Below are 16,279 nucleotides of genomic sequence, written 5' to 3'. Positions count from 1 at the left end.
TGGGTCAACCTCCCAGAACATGCTTCACGTCAGGGGCAGCATCCGGCTGCATGCAAACAGGCTGCTAATCTTCTACCTTAGGTTAGCATGCAAGAACGCTAGGGCCAAACCACGCTGCAACACAAGATCTCACAGGCTTCATGGTTTAACATTATTAGCAATGTACAAACACTGAGAATCACAATTCAATAGCACCAACATTTTGAACAGACTCGCCTTTCCGAGTTTACATCCCAGATGTATTTATCTTTCTAATTTCCCTCATAGACTCATCGATGTCAGTGCCGTGAGTATCTGTTTACAACCCTAAGTCCACTAACACCTCTGCTAACCCAGTTATCAAAGCTGTTATTCTTTTGAGGAAGAAGGCAGTAATGGTTTAAGTGTCTGTAATTCCTCCCGCCCCCGATATATAAGGATGCATAAATGTTAAGTGTCTATAAATTCCCCAAACATCTCTCTGAAGGAGTGTCAAGTATTAGAGTCTTCAGACTGCGGGGGAAACCACGGCTAGGGGAGGGTTTAGAGGTTTGGGCAAAATCCCACACTAGTTTAAAGGCACAATCAGAATGCTGGAGTGATGACAGTGATGATAACGTATGCTGCACACTCACTCTGACACAGGTACAGTTCTAGCAGCTTCGACATCATTAGCTCGTTTCAGCCCCAGAAGCCCTATGGGTAGGCTTCATTATAGCCTCCTTCTATAGATGAGGCTCAGAGGCCCAGAACCACTAAGCAAGTTTCTTCAGGCCTTGCGGCCCAGCCACAGGAACACTCCCCTAAACACTGCACCCACTGTTTCTCCAGATCTAAACTCACACGTCTGAGTCAGACCCTGACTCAAAGCTCTTAGCTCACTAGGGCACTGCTGTCATGCAGCCTACCTCCAGATTCTTCATAGAATGAAAAACTAACCTTGATTAGCCATGTGAAAAAAAAATAATTCATATAAAATGCATCTTCATTTTCATTTAAAAAATCATCTAGCCACATGCTAATCCAAGTTACATTTTTCTCTAATTATGTTTTCCAAAGATCCTAAGTTGTTGTTTTGAAAGGCACAGTAAAACACCAGATGTTAAGCACAATATAAATTAAATTTATCATCCTTTTGAGTTCTATTTTAATTTACAGTCAAATTACTTCTGACAGATGTTTTACTCGCTCCCCCCCATAACCCACCCAACATTGAAACAAAACATTTTTGCAGTTATAAACCTGATTCTTTTGCCCAATATCACTTTTCATTTTCTTACATGTTTTAATACTCCTACATACAAAAACTACAGGCATCATAAGAAACACTGAATACATCAGAATGTGATCTTGAAGCTCAAGTATCTATTGTACAATTGTTATTGTTTTCTTCTAGAAAACTTCAAATATTCTACATAAGCACTAGAAAATAAGTGTTAAAATGTAATAAGAGTGCAAGCAAAATTGATATAGGTAATCTGACATTTAGTTGTATAGTGAGAACATTATAAATAGAGAAGAAACTTTTCAGGAAGAGAAATTCTAAAGGAGACTTGGACAAGAAAACAAGAACGAAAGAGTTCGAAGAAAACGGAAAAAGAAATGAAGCAAAATAATTTGACATGAAGAAAATAAAGAGTACTAGTTTTCATAGCGTTAAAAACCACCAAGTCTATACTGTTGAATAAATAGTGGCACATCACTGGTAGACTTATAGTGTCTGTATAGCTGGGAAATTTTTCCCTGTATCAGCCACCAGCCATTCACATGTTGAAAAATATTTAAGAGAGGCAGTGGATAGGGACAAAGAGAACAAAAGGATTTTCCTCTTGAAAGACAAAGTTTTCTCCATGTACAACTATCACACTGAACAAGTACGTATTCTGAACATAATACATGCACACACAAACACCCCTCCCTTTCCCTTAGGGGCCCAGACGTTTAGAACAAATCTTACTGTTGTGTTCCCTTGGCTGGTGGCCACGGGTGGTATGCTGTACAGGGTTGGGGGGTGGTCTCCCAGAAAGGGAGTCTATGAATAGAAAACAGGAACCCCAAACCATCTAAACTCCCCAGAATTAGCATTCAGGGTCCTAGTGATAGTGGAAACTTAAGTGTTCAGGCCATTAGGTCTCCTGTTAATTACAAATATGGAAAGTGATCAAGGTCACACATTTCTTTTAAGGTCATACATTCTTGAAAACTGTTTAAAAATTTGATTGCTGTCCAAACTTTGTATAACAACCTATAAGTAAAAATCCATCTTCCTCTATATTTTTGACATACACCCATAATTATACTTAATTATACTTTTGAAGGAAGATTTACATTTATATACGGGAGCTATGTTCTGGTTTGGGACTGAAAAATATCCAAGCTTTTTGATTTCAGGTGTCAGTAACCAATGTTTTTCTCTATTCTGTATGATAGTGAAACCCCAGTGCTCTAGGTTCGTCTGGGGATATGGCTGGCAGGCAACCTTTCGATTCTTTTCTGAGTTTGAATCTTTTGACACTATAATCTTTCTAAATTGCCCTATATATTTCTATACCTTCTTATATGTATAGCTAAGTCAACTTTCTTTTTCTTTTTTTTTTTTGGGACAGGGTTTCACTCCATCGCCCAGGCTGGAGTGCAGTGGTGTGAGCACAATTCACTGCAGCCTCGACCTCCTAGGCTCAGGTGTTTCTGCCTCCTAAGTAGCTGGGACTACATGGGACTACTTGCACATGCCACCATGCCTGGCTAATTGTTTGTATATTTTTTTTGTAGAGATGGGCTTTCATCATGTTGCCCAGGCTGGGCTTGAACTCCTGGGCTTAAGTGATCTGCCTGCCTCGGCCTCCCAAGTGCTGGGATTATAGGCATGAGCCAATGTGCCCGGCCTCAACCATTTCTCGATAAGTTAAGGGCCTTCACAGTAATATCAATTACTGTGCTTGGCTATAAAGTCATTACACTGGAGAGCATATAACTGATGCTCAGAATGAAGGCTCTGAAATCATCGAGAAATGGTTTGGCTGCTCAGAACTCTTTCTTTTTCCTTCTTTCTTGCTCATGGATTTTCAGCTGTCCATTCCCTGCTGGAGGGCTGGGTCCAACTGCCTGCTCACTGGCACAGTGCCTTCCATGTACAAAGTGATCACACCTGTCTATTAATTAAGCAAATGAGTGGTGAATCACTGAGACGACTGGATGGCTGAGCTGAGGGATGTGACGTGTGTCCAACGTCCTGCAGGGTGCTGGTGAATAACATGAGAAAGAACTTGAAATGGCTTGATGATCTCACCATTTAGTGACCTTGGTTGTCAAACTGCTTTCCAAGAGCCCTTTAAAGGTAGGAGCGAGAGCTGTTTCCAGTATGCATTCCAATAGGAATGCAGCTTTGCTCAAGTTAGAGACATAAACTAAAACCCTGTGAAGTCCTACAGAGCCCTTGGACTTATTTCCTAGCAAGCATTTGTCATCCCCACCATCCTCTACTTCAGGACACTTGAGCAGAAACAGTCAAGGGTTTTGCCGTTTTCATCCTACTCTTCAAAACACTGTAAGTATTGGCGCATGTAAGCACAGCCACAGATGAAGACCGTTTTCAACTGAGGCTGCACATCAGAACCACAGATCACAGGGGATGGTGCGTGACAATCGTCTCAGTTCTCCCAGTAATGCCCATGCTAGCCCCAGGCTCGATGCCAGGAGGGAAGTGCATTCCTTACTGAGGGAGGGCATCAGGCGTGGGTCTTCCACAGAACCCCAATAGGAATCGGCAACCCCCAAGCAGATATTACTCAAAGGTGGTATTACATACAACAGTAGTCAGACTCAGACTTCAAGCAGCCCAAAGAGTGGAACCACAGGCTTGTACAATTATAAAATGTTTTTATTTCAATTACATAATAACACTTACGTTTTCCTCAAATTTTATTGAGGTTTTGGTCTTTTTGCATTCGATTCTATCTTGTAACAGTAATATGAATCCACATAATTTCATAAAATGTCAACAACATTCATAAGGTACATTCTTTGTGATTTTATATTTTACAATTTTAAATCTAACTTTACAATTATTTTTAAAATTTTTTAAATATAGAAAACAGATATTTTCTTCAGGCAGATCAAAACAAGAATTTTCCAGTAAGAATATACTGGGGCATAACAAATGAAAATATTTATACCAAAATACCAAAAGTGATTCAGCTCTTTAAAATATCCTACTATAGTCTAATTAGTAGCTTGTACAAGAACAAGTAACCATTTTTTACTGCTCTTTTGAATGATGATTAGAAATTCAAACAAAGTATTTTAAGGTTCAAAAACTTTTTTTTTTTTAGAGACAGTGTCTCACTCTGTCTCCCAGGCTAGAGTACAGTGTGCAATCATAGCTCACTGCAGCCTTGAACTCCTGGCCTCAAGCAATCCTCCCACCTTGGCTTCCCAATGTGCTAGGTTTACAGGCATGAAAACATTCTGTTGTGTGTGTGTGTGTGTGTTTTTTTTTTTTTTTTTTAGACAGAGTTTCGCTCTTGTTGTCCAGGCTGGAGTACAATGGCTTGATCTTGGCTCACTGCAATCTCTGCCTCGCAGGTTCAAGTGATTCTCCTGCCTCAGCCTCTGGAGTGGCTGGGATTACAGGCGCCCACCATCACGGCCGGCCAATTTTTTGTATTTTTAGTAGAGACAGGGTTTCACCATGTTGGCCAGGCTGGCCTCGAACTCCTGACCTCAGGTGATCCACCTGCCTTGGCCTCCCAATGTACTGAGATTATAGGCATGAGCCACCACGCCCGGCCAAAAACATTTAAAAAATGACTGTCCCTGCTCAAATACTGCAGTAGGAAATGTAATTTGACATATATCACTTCCAGAAAAAAACTTTAAATCTTTCTATAAAATGAATTTGATACATCATCAGCATGAAGTGAAGTTAAAATCTCTTACAAAGTAAATTCAGGTATATCAACAATGAGATCCAAAAGCATCGGTTCAAGATCAAAGACTCATATGAGGTAAAGGCAAATAAAGACCCTCATGCTTTCAGACATTTACTTGTTATCCTTAAAATGATTATTGTTCTAAGGTGCAAATCTTATCATTCAGTGACCTATTTGCTATTTGGCTGTTTATCTCCTTTAAATAAAATACCATACAGGTTATAATGTACATTTTAAAATCAAATATGAAAGTACACATATGTGAACAAGACATTAATTTAAATATCAATTATATTCATAATACAGAAGTCTAAGAATGCTATTTGGTCATTTCAATTAGATGCTGATATATTTGGTCAAGAAAACCCACATTCCTATCAGCCTAAGGCAAATAGTAAATGCTTCTATTTTTATTAAGTGGACTATAAACAGTAGACATTATTGTTTGATACTACTGGAATGCTCTCAATTAGAACGTACACTGATAACAAATATGTCTTTCTAATCTGGGTGATAACCTCAATGATTACATGGAAATCTACAAGTAACAGTCTATAACTTAAAGCAGTAGAGCACCTGGTAATTGTCACACAGTGCCTCTCTATGAATTTAGAACATTCTACTTACATTGGCAGTGGAGAGAAAAGACCCCTTCACACTGAGACTTCCTGTGCACCGCGCCTGCCGCCTGCCTCAGCTTAGGACATGGTACAGTCTTCTTTGCTTTTGCCCTTCTCATTCCCTCCTCTGGTATCTTCTCTGCTTTCTGGATTGAAGTCCCCTGGCTCTCCTCCTGGTGCCGACAAGTCATCGTTCTCTAGGCTATTGCTGTCTAAAGATTTCCTGACGGTCTGACTTGGATGTTCTGACATCTCACACCTCTCTGTACTTTCTGCTTCACAGGCATCACTAATGTCCTGTGAGGGACTTTCATGTTCGGGCAGGGTGCAGCGATCTGCGTCTTCACTCTTTGGTTCTGCAGGACTGCTTTGAGTGGCACCATCTATTTTAGCATTATCTTTTGCAACACCTTCATCTAATTCTTCACCACCAGCCCTCGGGCCTGATGATTGAACTGTGTCATCCTCAAAATCTAATGTGTCTCCATCAGCTAGTACCTCCTCAGCTGCTGTTTGTACGTCATCACCTTCTTGGTCAAGTTTTCCATCCAACTTAATTTTAGGATTCTCCGGACAATCAACATTTTCACTGCTTTCTGCTGCAATTTTCTGTTTTGGATTTTCAGTCACCTCGTTTTGGGCTTCCACTGCTGACTTTCTGTCAGTAGACTTTACCTGCTCTTCTTCCTTAATTTCACTTAAATCTGTGTTCTGATACGTTAACTCTTTTTTAACATCTTTAAGGGTTTCTACGGGTACTGGGGATTTTTTCTTCTTGTTTTTCTTTTTCTTGTTCTTTGTCTTCTTCTGCGATGAGTCCAATGCCTCTCCCTGTTGGTCATTCTTTTCTTCGTCGGGCTCTTTCATATCTAAGGGTTCATTTTGAGTGTCTACTGTACTTGGACCTGTCGCTTCCTGACCATTGCTCTCAGTTCCTGCTGGAGAACCAGGAACTTCTGTCTTGATTGCTTTCTCATCCCTTAATCCTGTTTCTTCACCCTCTTCTTCGTTGTGATCCCTACCTACTTCTGTACTGTGCGCTGGAACCTCCTTGGGCTCAGCTGCTTCCTGGTTGGTGAATTCTTTCTCTAAACTATGCCCGGTGCTTGTCTCTAACTCTTGGGGGACCTCTACCATACATTTGTCATCCTGATAAATTGTGTCATCACTATGCCCTAAAGGACACGAGGCCACTGTGCCTGCCTGCTCTTCAACCTGAGTCACTGCTGCCTCTCCCACATTCTCTGTGTGGCTCCCACCATCTAAGTCACTCCAACAGTTGGATGGCTCAAGGGGAGTTCTGGTCCTGTCATCTGGTGCACCCATGACCTCATTTGACTCAACCTGTACTGTGTTTTCAGGTAGAGAACTGCTCTCAAGAATTTGGCTTTGAACCTGTTCCTCATAGGTAGCACCTGCTAAGGTTCCTAGGAATGGGGCAGTGTCTTCAGAGGATTTCTGGTCCTCAGTATTCTCACCAGCAGGGAATACCTCTATGTCCACACAGTCCTTCACTGTGTCCTCTGTGTGTTGTTCTTTCTCAGTATTGTGCAAGATTTCTCTTTTCCCCACATTCGCCACGATTTCATTTTTCACCTCCACTTCACTGGCTCTTCCTAAAAGACCATTGAGAAAATTGAAGGGACCCCATGATGTGGTGGCCACATAATTTACATTAGAATGTAAACACATGTTCTAAATCCCACCCACCCCTATTCCTAAAGAGAGAGTCATCAAAGAGTCATGAGAAACAAGCCTTTGCCAGTTCTGTGCGGCAAAGCAGCAGTTGCATTAGTAAATTTTGGGTCAGTGAGGGCCACTGCCACCACATCAAAGGCCAGAGTGGCTGCTGGTGCCATCTTGTGTGGACAGATTTTTAAAGGTGACGTTAAGTTTCGACAAATAGAAAGAACTCTGGATCAGGCAGCCAAACAATCCACAATGATGGGTTTAGGAACAGACTGAAGGTTCAATTCCCCATTCTCACTTCTCAATGAACAACTTGACAACTTGTACTTCTGCAGCTGCCAAACCGCACTGCATGTCACACAGCCCTAAAAGCAGCTTTCAAGTAATTTTTTAAAAGAATATTCAGTGCACTTTTAGAAATGCAGCCTCAAGGTCAGTCTCAAGGAAGATGCTTTTGAAATAGCTCATATGAAAAGAAATCTATCTTCTGCCACTCAACCATTGTTTTCCTGAGAAAACACCCGGTGTCCATGCCCTGATACCTCTGCTCCATTCCCTAAGGGACTAGGGAGAGAGGACCAGCAGGAGGCAAATGTTCAAGATCAAGATGACCACTAAATTAAATGATAAATTATTCATCGTCTAAAGAACATCAAACTGTTTTGGAATTTTTGGGTTCTCCAAACAAAACCCCAGCAGATTAGATACGGTACTATGTTACTGAAAGTCAAAGCTAGACAATTTTATAGCCCAGTGATCTCCATGGTGGGGTGCCCATATCCCAGGGAAAATGGGGGAAATATTAGGAATTCTATTTAGAGTTTTACTCTAAAACTTCTTTGCATATCTTTGCATATATTTTACAACGTACATTTTATATTAATGAAATAGTATACATATATAGATTTAAAATAAACATACATATTGGATCCTACAATTCTTTGCTGAAGGAATATGTGATCAAAAGTCATTTGAAGGCCACTTTCAAAACTGACATTTCTGGTTCTTAAAACATTTCACAATGGTTATCAAAGATTTATAAAATGTATATTTGAGTAAGAGCAGCATAATCAGATTCCTAGCTGTTCGGGTAGCTCATATAAAGGTATGATGGAAATTAATTAATTTATCTTTTTTCAACAATGGTATATAGATATTATATACATATCTAGAGACGGAATCTTGCTAGGTTGCCGGGCTGGCCTGGAATTCCTGGTCTTAAGTGCTCCTCCAGCCTTGGCCACCCGCAGCGCTGGGATTAGAAGTGTGAGCCACTGCACTTGGCCACAACTTTTTTTACACAATTGAAAAGAGCTGTGTTTCTTTAATAGTCATAAAGATAATGAATGAGGTACCTCCCTGGAATGCGAGGCCTGAGAAGATGGGGCCTGGAGGTGTCTACATTTCCATAAATAAAAAGAAATAAGATGAAAGCTTCTAAATTAAAATGAAAAGTCATGGACCCTGACCTTATTCCAGCCTCTCTGTAAAACACTGGAACGCAGAGGGTGACCAGTGACAGATGAGGCCTCACTTGCACGCTGCAACTTCAGGCTGCACGCCAGAATCTGAAGGTTTCTCCCAAAGCCAACTCTTATGACAAAGTATGACAAATCAGATCATTGAAAGTGGTATAAAATATTCCTCTGATCTACTGGATTCCCCAGTTTTATATTCTTTCAGAAGCAAACACGTGGCATACAAAGGAGGATCCCCTCTGACAAAGGTGGGCATACTCAGACTCTCAGCACTGCCACACCCACTACCACGGCTGCCTGCCCACCTCGAGTGGTGGCTTGAAAACGGCAACACAGACGGACCTGCTGTCCACAGGCACCCCGTACCCTCAAAACGCTGAATGCTGCCCAGGATGTCGACATTGGCTTGCAAATATGGCCAACTGACTTGACGGCCTCAACTATTCTATCTTTTGATAATTCTGTCATAGAATCGGTTTAAAAAGCCACACTCTATAGGTACAGATATATATGTGTCTGAGGAAAACCAAATAGTACTCTCCACGTTGTTACTTAATTTTGAGACTATTTTCCTTTTGCCTTCACAGTCTTGCTTGGTAGCTTTGAGCAGCAAAAGAAAAGGTTCACTTGAGCCATTGATGGTGCACTACACAGAGATGCATGCCAGACAACACGTGGGTGACCACACCGGGTGGCAAGGAAATTACCATGAAGTGATGAAACAAATGGCATGCTGGTGACTGTTAACCCATCAGTGACGGTGGCTCCAACCCCAGCAGTGCATGGAGGGTGAACCAACGCTGAGTGGAAAGGTGTGAGGAGCCGAAGGAAAGCAAATACTTACCTAGGGTCCCATCCCCTGTCGACTTGAGGGCATTTAACTCTTCTTTCGTCATCTTGGTAGGACCTTGGTATCCAACATTATTGAGGGTGTCGGAAGTCTCTCCATTGGTAGCTATTTCTGAATTTAGGATTATTCCATGTTTCTGGGAACAAAAATAGGCTCATCGTAATATTTACTCAGTGATATTAGGTTAAACTCTGTTTTAATGCAATAATAAAAAAGAAAACCATTTTTTCCTGAAGTACAGGGTAACTCCACAGAGATAAGAGAAATGCTAGGGTGCAGCACTCGTAAATATTCGGTCAACACACACAAATCTGGGATATCGTCCTCCAAAGGCTACTTCTTTCTCAGATGTTCCAATCCATGCTTTCATTTGCTGGTGACAAGCTACTTCCACCAGGCATCCTTTTTAACTACAGGTAGTGGCCTGTGGGCTGCCCCCAAGTGGAGCAGTAAGCACGTCACTGCCAAGTGACCTTTCATTTTAAAACCCTGATTGCATTCTTTAAAAAAAGGAACCAGATAAAGAAAGAAATATATACATGTTTTGAAAGAGACACATGAAACTTATGTTACAGAAGGAATTCAGAGGTGGCTAGAATGTTCAGTATATTCAAAAGAAACAGAATTCACTGAAAACAGCAGCACTTCCCAACTACAGACATCACTCACCCATGCCCTCCTGCCGCCTGCGGCTCTCTCTCCCTTGTGTGTGAGGAACTCCCCTGAACTGATCGCCTCTTCGAGGAGCAGAATTACGAATCTTAGCTCTAAGCCTGTAGCTGGCTGGCTCACTGCTCTGGCTTTGACCCTGGAGGCCAAGCAGCAGATGGTGACGGTTCAGGAACCCGCCCACCCAGAGTGCTGCCACTGGCGCTTCACCTGTGTCAAGCAGCAGCTGAAGACGCCTTGGCGTGGCCCACCAAGGACAGGGAACCGTCTTCCACCTGTAATCTAGTAGGTCTCAAAGTCTAATTAGAGGGATCCTTGCCCAAACCACTTACCCAAGTCACTGTTCCTCTAGAGAAGTCCTTAAATTGGGGGTTTTAATATAAAGAGGCAAATTAATTCTCTAAGTCTGAGTAATATCCTGGAGAATTTACTAGTGAGTATGAGAAAAATTTAGCTAATGTATCAAAAAATTCTTGCATTCAAGATTGGCTACGTTTATTAACATCAAAAGGCCTTGGGCACCACCCACTGAACCTACATTTATTTTACATCTCATCGCTGTCAGTTAACCCAATATATGAATTATTAACAGAACTAAATGACATAAAATGAATTATGTACACACATATTCACAGCATCCCAAAATTTGCTGTTGTCACCTGGATTTTTTTTTTCTTTTTTTTTAAATAAAACTGTACTTTGGCTTCATACCTTTAATTCCTCTTTCAGCATGACTACTTCTTCTCTAAGATCATCCCGTTCACTCCTTACGGAATCAAAGAACTCTTTCTGCCTCTCTAATGCCTGAGTGTGCAGCAGAGCCAAGAGAAAGAAGAAGATTTGCACAGATGAGCAAGTTACTTCAGAAGCAGGAACCAGAAGGAGGCTTCTACCATCTAAAACACTAGTGGACTCTAGACATTAAAGAGACTCTGCCTAAAGATACTCACAAAATCCAAGTATTAAGCTTTTCGCTTAGTATATATAATCCAAGAAATGTTACTGTTCATACTCCATGAAAGACATGCGCATCTTGAAGCACACGGACACAGCACGGGGCCCCAGAGGTTACTATATTTGCATCACTTTCTAGCTTTGTCTGCGTGTTCACAGCTGCGTTAGAGTTAAGCAAAGTCTCCACTTGAATGAGGGGTCAGTAAAGAAAAGGGATTGCTTAAGCACCTCCCAGGACAGCTGTTGTAGCCATTTAGACTATTTTTATACACTGATTCTTGGTATCCATCATCTCAGATAAACGAAGTGGTCCTAAAGTGTGCGTGCATGCAGACACACACACACACACACACAGACACACACACACACACACACACACACACACACACACTCCTAAGTGCTGATGAGCATGACAGTGGAAACACAGTGTGGCTTGTTGAGTCAACGTGCCGCTGGTTTGTGCAGGTATCTCGACGTCTTTATTAGAGCTATGTGTATGAATCACTATTTTGGGGAAACCATTTGTTGTTACCAATCATGACAGTTACTTTGTGGGGTTCTGTTCCCCCTATCCTTCAATTCTAAGGGTAGAACTGCCTCTTTTCTTCTTGTGGAGGGAGAAGGGTATGTGGAGACCTTCCCTGGGGAAGATTTCAAGGTGGGGATATCTGCCTGGTGGTGCTTAGATTTTTTTTTCTCAAAGCACCGCCAGGCAGATAATCCCAAGACGTCTGGACTTGCACACATCAGACCTCCTCAGAGTGTCCTCCTCACTCCAGCTGCTTCAACAACCAGCGGCCCGGCCCACCCACGGGGCAGGCAGAGCACACAGCTACGCATTCACAAGACCCTCCATGGAGAGTCCGTGTCACAATCCAAGTTCATATCAATTTGGATAAGTTAGTGTATTCACTACTTAATAAAATTAAATAAATTAATACGACTTTGTGTCACGTGGGAGTTGCATGCATACCCAGACAAGCGGTTTTGCAAACTAAAGACTCAGAAAAAACTCTATTTGCTAAGCGGGCTGCCCATTTGAGTAGATTTTCAAGACTTGGGAATCCTACCCCTATCTTTTTGTCTTTCCACTCTATTGTTTCCTGAAGATCAGAAATCTCCCTGATAGAACTCGCCTGTTTCTGCTGTAGCTGTCGGATTTCCTGAGGAAAGGAACAGACAGAAAGCAGATAAAGGTTAAAGAGGAAGAAAAACCCCAGCCCGAGAGATAACCTGAGAGCTGGGACAGTGAGTGAGGCCGCAAGCACCCTTTCACCTCATCAACCCTGAATTCATCGTCAGCATTCTAGGATTTTTTTCCTTGTCCTACTTCCAGCTTCAAGAAGTGCAGGAAGAAAACCTGCTTTGGGTGAAATTCTAACTTCAAGGCAGCAGTTAAAGAACCGATTAAGTCAAAAAATTAAAAACCAACCCTGTATTAGTTTCTTATTGCCATTGTAATGAATCGTCATAAATTCAGCAGCTTAAAACACAAATTTATTCTCTTGCAATTCTAGAGGTCAGAAGTCCAAAATGAGTCTTATGGGCTAAAATCAAGCCTTTCTGGAAGGCTCTAGGGAGAATCTGTTTCCCTGCCTTTTTCAGCTTCTAAGACTGAGCTGCTTTCCTTGGCTCATGGCCCCTCTCTCGCATCGCTCCAACCTCAGCTTCCTGTGTCACATCTTCTACTTCTGCCTTTGAGTTGCCTTCCTCTTAGAAGGACGCTTGTTCCATCAAATAATCCAGGATAATCCCTTCTCTCAAGGTCTCTCATCACAACTGCAGGGGCCCTTTAACCATGTAAGGCATCATATTTACAGTTTGCAGGGATCTGGATGTAGGACAACTTTGGGGGACCATTATTCTGTCTACCACACCTCCCCAAACAAATACAAGATCACCAAAGAACGGGAATGTTCACCAATGAGAGGGACTGTTTCATAAATCTAGGGACGGAGAGTTAGCCTAAACTCTCAGATTTAAGAAAACTGAAAACTTTAGTAATTGCCATGGAATGAATTGTGTCCCTCTAAATTCATCTGTTGAAGCCCTAATGCCCAATGTGACTGTATTTGGAGATAGGGTTTTTACGAAGTAATTAAGGTTAAATGAGGTCATAAGAGTGGGGTCCTGATCAAATTGGATTAGTGCCCTTATACGAAGAGACATCAGAGACATTGCTTTTTCTCCACCGTTTGAGGAAGGATACAGCAAGAAGGTGGCTGGCTGTCTGCAGGCCAGGAAGAGAGGCCTCACCTGAACCCAACCTTGATCTTGGACTCCCAGCCTCCAGAATTGTAAGAAAATTAATTTCTGTTGTTTAAGCCACGCTCTGTATGGTATTTTATTACTGCAGCCTAAGCTAAGATAGTCATGGCCTGACAAAATGCTCCAAAGGGAAAAAAGGAAAAGAAAAGCAGGAGAATGCTACCTACCTCGAGCATTTCCTCTCTTTGCTTCAGGGCCTCCTTGACTTCAGCAAACTGAAATTGCAGTATACTGTGGGCATGTTTTTCCCTTTCAAATTCCTGTAAAGGAGAAAAACAGCACTAAAGCAGTGGAATCCCATGTTTCTGGCATGCCAGTTCAGGTTCTCACGATTTATAGTTTCTGTGGAACAAATCACCTGCTACTACATCATCACAATCTTCAAGGTCTTTTATTTTTTATTTATATATTTTTTTGAGATGGAGTCTTGTTCTGTCGTCCAGGCTGGAGTACAGTGGTGCGATCTCAGCTCACTGCAACCTCTGCCTCCCGGGTTCAAGCGATTCTGCTGCCTCAGCCTCCCAAGTAGCTGGGATTACAGGTGCCCGCCTCCATGCCTGGCTAATTTTTCTATTTTTGGTAGAGATCGGGTTTCACCATGTTGGCCAAACTGGTCTCAAACTCTTGACCTCAAGCGATCCACCTGCCCCAGCCTCCCAAAGTGTTGGGATTACAGGCATGAGCCACCGCACCTGGCCTTCAAGGCCTTTCAAACAACACAAACAGATTCCTCTGGACTTTATAGATGATGCCTGATGACTTACTGTCAAATTAACCTGAGGAGTTGATGCAATCAACAAGGATTTTCTGATTTCTTATCTACAGTGAAGCAAGAGCCGCGGAAGGGCCCCCCAGGGAGCCTGGTGCCTTCCACAGCACTGTGCTGAGAGCCTGGGTGAGGCTGCCCTGCAAGGACTTACCATAAAATGGCCCCTGCTGAAATATGACAAGGAAGACTCTTTGGGATAAAAAGGAGATAAATATGGCCTACTAAAGCATCTCTCATGAACAGCTGGTGGCCAGCTCTGTGCTTCAGGGCTGCCCCTTAAGGGACAAAAACAGGAGAGTTTGGGGGAGCAAATGGAGAGCCTGCAAAACCTAGCTGCTCCTCAGGCCTGTCCCCTCCTGAGGCTCAGCCCAGGAAGCTGGCAGCTCAGCTCTGCTGTGTTCCTGCCCAGTCACAGCAGCGCAATCCCTGGTGACGGCCTGAGACCGAACTCACTTTGCTGACAGCTTACAGGCCTGCAGGACGCTCCTACCCTAGACCTGTCAGGCGGGTGATCTGAGATGGGATCTGGCCTGAGCTTCTGCTCACCCTGGCACTTCTGTTCACCCACTTCCTTTGGCTTGGGGGTGGCTGGTGCCCTCCTGGCTATGACAAGGGCCTTCCTGTGGGGCTTTGCATGGCCCCTGTGTCCATCTCGGGACAGCATTCTAGCACCATCCAGCTTCTCTGGAGTGAGACTCGGGAGTTTTCAGTCCACTGAATGATGCCTAATGACAGCATTCCAGGAGGACTGCAAATGCATTACAGGCCCCCACCCGAAGGGGGGTTGGGCTGTGCTCTCCACTCCTCCGTTCCCACATGACATCAGTCTTGTGAAAAGCTCCCCTCTTTCAGAGTTCAGCTATAAGGAACTTTGTGCGTAAAATGTTCTTCAGCTTCCAACTCAATTCTATAGCAGTCAAAGAAGCAGGCCTGAAGGTTGTCAAGGGTACCCTTGGTTTTAACCCTTTGGATTTAGAGGATAATAGCCAGTTAAAAACAACAACAACAACGACACTCACACATTACATTTTCTGTTTTTCTCAGAATCTCTGAAAAATTGGACAATTCCTAAAAGTATGAAAAAAGTATTCCTTGCTTTCTATCTAAAGAACATCCAAGCCCAGCCTTCATGGAATCAGTCCGCTGTCATTACTTATCTTAACACATGACTCATGCTTGAGACTCTCAATAGAAATTATATCTGATCTCAGCTATTAACAAACTAGTTCCAGTGGTTCTTAATGAAAGCTCAGATAAGACTATATCTCTCTCTGAGCTTGGTGATATATTTAATTCTTAAGTAGAGTAACTGTGTCTTTTCCCAATCAGCAGAAAATAATATAATTTTCTTAAAATCTTTGATACTCATAACTATTTCCCTATGGTGTTAAGAGAGAACAAAATAAAAATCAGAAAATACATATGAATAGGAAAATCTTCAAGCATCTGATCGCACCTTATCTGAGCATGGTGGCTCTTTCATAGGTATGTTTTTTCATGGTTTTGCTTTTAGCTTAGATGTTCTCCTAGAAAAATTGTCTCCAGTTTACATGTTGAAATTATACGTATCAATATTTCAAGTCACTTGGCAAAGAGTATGGTACTTTTATTCTCAGATGTTTGGATTTCCTGGACAAGCGGAGAGCCATTGTTTAAAAATATAAAAATACATAATGTAAATTATACATTATATATACATACATACACATGATATATCCACACATACATACACACACACACACACACACACCCTACCATTCCCATTTTTTTTTTTTTTGAGACAGTGTCTTCTCTGTTGCCCAAGCTGGAGTGCAGTGGTGTCAACACAGCTCACTGCAGCCTCAACCTTCCAGGCTCAAGTGATCCTCCCACCTCAGCTTCCCAAGTAGCTGGGACTACAGCCATATACCACCTGGTTAATTGTTTTAATTCTTTTTAGAAATGATGTCTCGCCATGTTGCCCAGGCTGGTCTCGAACTCTTGGGCTCAAGTAATCCTCCCACCTTGGCCTCCCAAAGTACCAGAATTACAGGCATGGGCCACTGCACACAGCCTATTGTTAATATTCTGTA

At 42.3% G+C, this 16,279-nt stretch overlaps 1 protein-coding gene across 45 annotated transcripts in view; it reads right to left on the bottom strand.

The window, feature by feature from the left end:
- Window positions 1–16,279, bottom strand: part of LRRFIP1 (LRR binding FLII interacting protein 1) — a 156,970-nt gene that overhangs the window by 10,554 nt on the left and 130,137 nt on the right. For 25 of the 45 annotated variants that reach the window (XM_016950790.4, XM_016950793.4, XM_016950792.4 and 22 more), the window contains 5 exons: window positions 13,606–13,698; window positions 12,241–12,333; window positions 10,928–11,020; window positions 9,542–9,683; window positions 3,839–7,146 (listed from right to left, as the gene is read on the bottom strand). In XM_016950790.4, coding sequence (XP_016806279.1) covers window positions 5,609–7,146; window positions 9,542–9,683; window positions 10,928–11,020; window positions 12,241–12,333; window positions 13,606–13,698 — 1,959 coding nt within the window. In that variant the 3' untranslated portion in view covers window positions 3,839–5,608. Of the gene's footprint in view, window positions 1–3,838; window positions 7,147–9,541; window positions 9,684–10,927; window positions 11,021–12,240; window positions 12,334–13,605; window positions 13,699–16,279 lie in introns of those variants that run through there. The other 20 variants (XM_016950798.4, XM_063790930.1, XM_063790932.1 and 17 more) reach the window with 4 other exon arrangements.

Source organism: Pan troglodytes, chromosome 13 (assembly GCF_028858775.2).
Source record: "Pan troglodytes isolate AG18354 chromosome 13, NHGRI_mPanTro3-v2.0_pri, whole genome shotgun sequence".
NCBI classification, from domain to species: Eukaryota; Metazoa; Chordata; class Mammalia; order Primates; family Hominidae; genus Pan; species Pan troglodytes.
This window is presented reverse-complemented; position numbering and strand designations above follow the sequence as displayed.